A 6,527-nucleotide genomic window follows, 5' to 3' on the forward strand; every position below is an offset into this window, starting at 1 on the left:
ACTGGCACCAGTGGACGTGGCTCGGACAGAACTGGAGATCCTGGCGACGACCCCCAAAATCAACACCTGTGAGGACTCTCTCTGGAGTCTGCCCTTTGAGGAGCCCTGAAAATTGCAATGTGTTTAATGACTTTAAATTCATAATATCACAGAATTAGCGAGGTAGGAAAGGACCTTTAAGATCATGGAGTTCAGTGGTTAATAAGCCACTAAGCTTACTACCAGTCACAAGAAGATGGCCCCAAAAGTGAATTGGGTGTGCTTTAAGAGCTGGGTAAGAGTTCTGTAAGTTCAGGACGGACAGCAAGTCCAGCGCTGTTGCAAGCAGCCCTTCAGAGAACCACCTGCCTGGTGAGGGATGTAGAAGAGTGTCAGAAACATGAAGATAATGCAGCCTTGTTCACCTGGTTCTGAGGACTGCAGGATTGCAACTTTGAGGTTGGCACAATTTTACTTTAAAACCTCTCTTGCCTTCCTTTCTATGTTCAGCAAGTGGTGACCATATATTTCTTTGTGTCTTCTGACAGCAATACAGCTGTCGTCTTTGCAAAGCCCTCTCACAGGTTTCTCTGCCTGCTCTGCAGTCAGATGTTTAGTGTCAACTGTTAAGGTTTAACATCTATTTGAACAGATTCTCTCTCATGCATATCTGAAGTCAAAACAAATGGGGATGCTCTGGTGTGCAGACATGGTCTTGGTAGGAATTTAAATACTCCACTTTTCCTAACTGAAGAGTGTCACTAAAAGGGGTCATGCAGATTGCAGACTGGGGCAAATTTGGTTTCTAGAAGACTCTGACTGGCAAACTGAGGAATGTATCATCTGCTCCTTTGTTTCATTTAAAGAGTTCAGAAGCATTGGGAGTGCTCAAACTGACCAGATGGAGACTATGGAAAAAGGCTGTTTGTCTTAGCAAACTCCCAAACTCAATAACTTAGCCAAAGTAAATTTAAAAAAAAACCCTTCTTTCAACTACAACAATTTTCAGCACTGTGTGTTCCCTTAGGATATCATTATCACATTGTTTGTCCTCTACCTCAGAAAATTCTAGTCTCTGGACTGCTGATGTTAAGAAAGCACAGGAGAAAGGGAGCAAGTGAGAAACCCAAACACATCATGAGCTTCCTATCCTGCTGCACAGCTCTCTTTGTCCTGTACATCTCTGTATGTATCAGCTCTGCTGATGAACCTCTGGCACATCAGAAATCCAGGAAACCCTGCTTGGCCCCTTCGCAGCTTGCTATCCACACTCAGTTGGAAAAGATGGAGCTGTCTGATATTACTTACATCATAAAAAGTAGGGCAACAATAGAAGGGAAAGTTTATGTTAAAGTGAGCAAAGTATTGTTGATTAATGTTCAGTCTCATCAGGCTTGGTGCATACATCTAAGCACCACAGAGAACATGTTGCCCTTGAGGGGCTCATTGTGTGGGAGGCAAAACACAGCATGCTGCAGAGTGGGGGCTGCGAGCGCTGCAGAGGGGCTGCCCCAGCAGCTCTACACCACAGAGAGCTGTGGGCTGCTCTCCAACACAGCCCCGGTGAAATTGTCAGATACCTTCAGCTGGCCTATATTCACGTCCTCTAATTGCCCTCCCTACATGGCATATATTCCATAACACACCCCTACTTCTTAGCTTATTCTTGTTAGCAGTGTTGACCCGCTCCTGAAGTTGCCCATTTCTTCCTCTGCCCATTGCCAGGCAGAAGGGTGCTCTGCCATAAGCCCTTGTGTGACAGCATGGTGCTATTCCTCCTCCTCACCCTACTGCTCTTCTGTATAGGTCTCCACACAAGAATACCTCAGCTTCACTCCCACATCCTTGCCCCTGCAGTGCAAGTGACAGGATGACATGATAGTGTCAATGAGCTGGCCAAGAGCTGCACAGGGGAGTGAGAAAAACAGATCATCAGGTGCAGAGTGCTGTGGAACAGGGAAAAAAGGTCAGCTAAAAGGGGTAAGAGGCAAGAGGCAAGAAGATGGAAAAAGAAAAGGAGGAACTTTGAATGTCATAAACTCCTTAAAAAGAAGTGTTAGTTCAAAATTTGTCCCCAGCCTAAAGCATGGAGAGACAGTACAAATGCTGCAAGGCTAATACGTGGATCTAGAGCAGTACTGATGATGTTCAACTGTTTATTAAGGAAAAACTTGACTCAAAAAAAAGTGTTTTTTGCAAACATATATTTAAGTGCATGACATAGTAGGGGTTGCTTTTACCTAAGGGGAACACCATCAATAATTTGTAGCTATTTATTATGCACTTTGAGTTTACTGAGTTTGAGATCATTAAAGCATATGAAATGTTTTCTTGAAAGATTTCCTTATCTGACAGAAATATTAAGTAATTATAACTTACCATTCCTTACTTCTGATTTAAATACAAAGGAGTCTCTCATACTGGTGCTGACCAGCCCTCCAGGAGGAGGATTTTGTTTGTAGTATTATATCTTCATTAGTGTTAGATTTGTGAGAACCATATTCTGTTCTTGCTCTGTATCTGCTTATGCTTTGTGCTTACTCACAAAGAATGCACATGGAAGCAATGTTTGGCAAACAGCCCACAAGGCACAATTCAGTATGACAGAAGGGGACTGGTTCATGATGTTATAAACAGAAGCTTAAGTCCATGTTTAGATGAACTTAGCACATTTAAAGGTCACTGTCATTTTTTCAATTTTCATTTCTATTCTGAGTTTTATGTTGGAATATGTTACAGATTAAAGGGGATTTGGTGCTCAAGCACAACCTTCTTTAAGGAATTTCACAAAGTAGAAAGTTTATCTGCTGTCTGGAAGGGACTATTTGACCTTTTAATCAACATTTTCAATAAAAACAATTAAATACTAGCAATTCCCTTTTCACTCTTCTGTGTTCTCTGAAATACAAACTCCAGCTTAAATTATTGGAGGTTAAATAAGAAGCAAAAATAAAAACATGATTAATCAGTTGTGTTTCCAAGAAACTTCCATAATGTTGGTCACATTTTGTAAGGAAGTCATAAGTAGGTGACTAATTTCTAAATAGCATCTGCAAGAAAACCTCAATCACTATAATGTTTGACCTGATCATGTAATTTGATAAGGTTTTAAGCGTACAGAATACAGAGAAGCTGCAAACATTACAGATTTTGCTTTACAGAAGTGTCTGTAACTTGTTCAAATTCCAAATAATGGGGTAAGAGAAAGAGAAAAGAACCCTGCTGCTTAATTCACCTTACATGTTTTGTTCCTAATATGCATCAGGAGACTCACTGTTTTCGTGGAACTATATGGATTATTAAAAATCAGGATTCATGGGCAATTAAGATATAGAAATCTTAAGGCAAGTGAAGTATCAGCTCTAAAATACATCCTTTCATATTTATGTCAACACTCCTGGTTTTGATCCTGCTTCATTTAAAAAAAATGTTGGTTTCAAGGGTTTCAAATTTCAAAGACAGGTTTCAAAAGAACTTTTGGTTTTCTAAAACACAAATTGAAGCTCCACTTTTTCAAGTCAAGTCATATATCCATCTTCAGTGCACTTATTTGCTTTTCATTTACACTGATAGGAATTCCACTTAGGCAACCAAGAGGAAAAAGTTCCTGGCATGGGGGAGGGAAGGTACAGATTGCCTCTTTTTTTAATCTTTGCTCCGGACTCCACAACAATATAAACTGGGCCTGAAGGCAATGCAAAGCTTATTTCCCTATTTACCTCCTAAGCCTTCCTGCAGCCTGCTTCAAGAAAAGCCGTATGACAGAAAAGCTCATAGAATAGTTAAGTTTTTCTTAAAATTACTCCTCTAAGTTCATCAAATCTAACCATCAACCCAGCACCACCACCATATCCACCACTAAAATGTATCCTCAACATTTCCAGGAATGGTGACTCCAACCCCTTTCCTGGGCAGCTTGCTTCAATGCTTGACAACCCTTTCAGTGAAGAAATTTTTCATAATGTCTAATACAAACCTTCCCCAATGCAATGCAACTTGAGGGCATTTTCTCTTGTTCTAACATTTCTTCCTTGGGAGAAAAAACTGAACCCCACCCATCTATAGCATCCTTTCAAGTACTTGTAGGCTGATAAGGTCCCCCCTGAGACTCCTTTTCTCCAAGCTAAACACTCCCAGCTCCCTCGCTCACTCCTCACAGGACTTGTCCTCCATACCCCTCACCAGCTCCATTGCCTTTCTCTGGACTCACTCCAACACCAGAATGACCTTCCTGTAGTGAAGGGCCAAAACTAAACACAAGATTTGAGGTGTGGCCTCACCAGTGCCTGTCGCGGTGCGCGCGGTTTGTTTTAAGAAGTTTTCGTAAATGTTTAGTTCAGTTCTGCAGAGGTTATATTGAGTTTTATAGGTTTTACCATTTGCTTAAGATGGCGATTTTTTATTCAGGGCTCCCCCTCCCTCCCCCTTCTTCCCCATGCGGGCCAACTGCCACTCACCCTGTCACCTTAGTTACTCCCGCCTTTTTGTATCTCCTGACCTGAGGGGCTCAGGATTCCATGTGTGGCCTCACCAGTGCCCAGCACAGGGGGACAATCCCTGCCCTGGCCCTGCTGGCCACACCATTGCTGACCCAGGCCAGGATGCCATTGGCCTTCTTGGCCACCTGGGCACAGCCTGGCTCATGTCCAGCTGCTGTCAGCAGCACCCCCAGGTCCTTTCCAGCCACTCTGCCCCAGCCTGTGGAGCTGCCTGGGGTTGTTGTGACCCAAGGGCAGGACCCAGCACTGGGCCTTGTTGAACCTCTCACCACTGGCCTCAGCCATGATCCAGCCTGCCCAGATCCCTCTGCAGAGCCTCCCTGCCCTCCAGCAGATCAGTACTCCTACTCAGCTTGGTGTTACCTGTGAACTGCCTGAGAGTGCACTTGATCCCCTTGTCCAGGTCATCAAAATCCACAAAGATACTAAAAAGGGCTGATATAAGTAATGAGCCCTTAGTAAAATACTCCTTATAGAAATAGATCTTTGGGATCACAGCTGCTAGCATCCACAATTCCCTTTCAGAGCTTTGCATCTCAGTTCACATGGTGAAAGGACCAAAGCAAAGTACTTGGACAGACTGGGAAGTTAGCTGGTTCCTGTAGGGAGGAAAAGACATTAAAAATATCCTTAAAATATATATCTTAAATAAGTCTTTAGAAGGAAAAATGTAACATAGCAATTTAAAAAATTGCTTCTGTTAATATTGCCAGTGGTATAGTTTTATGAGGGAAAAAGTGGGTACATATTTTTTCTCCCATGTTCCTTTTAAATGGAACAGAATGATCTCAGATCTGTGGCATAAACTTTCGTCACACTTTCTTCGACAAATTTCAAGTGAATCTGAAATTGTGGATCTGGGAAGGTGAAAGGAAAAATGAAGCTTTTTCCTTACTCTCCTTATGCGTAGAAAACCTAAATAAGGGTGGTCAGTGCAGGGTTTTTTTTTTAGTCAGCGTGTGGCATTTTTTCATTTTGTGGGAAGGATGGAAACTTGACTTAGCATTTAGACGTGCTGGGGCACGTCTGCACAGCTCTGGATAAACAGCTGACAACTTGATGCCTCTAAAGCTCTGTAGTTAAAATCACACTGAATGGTTATCATTATAACCTGGTCAAAACTGGCAAAATACAATCAGAGCTCCTTGTTTCTAGTGCCAAACTGCTGATGGCTGCTCATCACAGTTGATTGAGAATCACAATCTTTTCTTTTGCTCCTATGAAAAGTCACAACTCTGTGTGCAGTGTCAGGGTTGGAGGGTGAGGGCTCAGCCAGACAGTACCAAAAGCATTTCAAGAGGACTACGGCTGCAGCATTTCCCCACAGGAACGCAGGTACTGGCCACCCATGTCCTTCCCCAAGAGACTGACCCCCACCTGGGTACAACCTGAAACGACCTTGGCCAGTGACGGGACAAGAGGACATAGTTCTCAATTCAAGGACATTGAGGTGCCGGAGCAAGTCCAGAGAAGCGGTAGAGAGCTGTGAAAGGCTCTGGAGCTCAAGTCCTGTGGGGAGGGGCTGAAAGAGCTGAGTTTAGCCTGGTGAAAAGGAGGCGCCCCGGGGAAGACATTTACCGCTTTTTTCATTACCTCCTTTCCTCCAGGGAAGGGTTGTCCTTCTGGGAAGGGACGTGGGTACTATGAGGACATAGTCTTAAGTTACTGTACCAGGGGAGCTTTGGGCTGGACATTAGGAAGAATTTCCTCACAGAAGGGGTGATTAGACACTAGAATGGGCTGCCCAGGGAGGTGGTGGAGTCACCATCCCTAGAGGTGTTCAAGGAAAACCCAGATGTGCCACTTGCTGCCATGGTCTGGCTGACACGGTGTTCGGCCACAAGTTGGTCGTCATCAACTCAGAGGCCTTCTCCAACCCAGTTGATTCGGTGACTCGCCGGCCCGAGGGCGGAAGGCAGATCCCAGGAGCAGGAGCCCGTGCGGCGGCTGTTCCCAGGGGCAGGAGCCCGGGCGGCGGAGGTTCCCGGGGGCAGGAGCCCGGGCGGCGGAGGTTCCCGGGGGCAGGAGCCCGTGCGGCCGCGTCCCTCC

General features: G+C 44.5%; 1 protein-coding gene across 1 annotated transcript in view; it reads left to right on the top strand.

The window, feature by feature from the left end:
- The first annotated feature begins 5,826 nt into the window (after nt 1-5,826).
- MTX3 (metaxin 3) overlaps nt 5,827-6,527 on the top strand; it is a 10,040-nt gene continuing 9,339 nt past the window's right edge. The window contains exon 1 of the mRNA XM_031062185.1: nt 5,827-5,928. Coding sequence (XP_030918045.1) covers nt 5,827-5,928 — 102 coding nt within the window. The remainder of the gene's footprint in view (nt 5,929-6,527) is intronic.

The sequence above is a fragment of the Geospiza fortis genome, unplaced genomic scaffold (assembly GCF_000277835.1).
Source record: "Geospiza fortis unplaced genomic scaffold, GeoFor_1.0 scaffold201, whole genome shotgun sequence".
In the NCBI taxonomy this organism is placed as follows: domain Eukaryota; kingdom Metazoa; phylum Chordata; class Aves; order Passeriformes; family Thraupidae; genus Geospiza; species Geospiza fortis.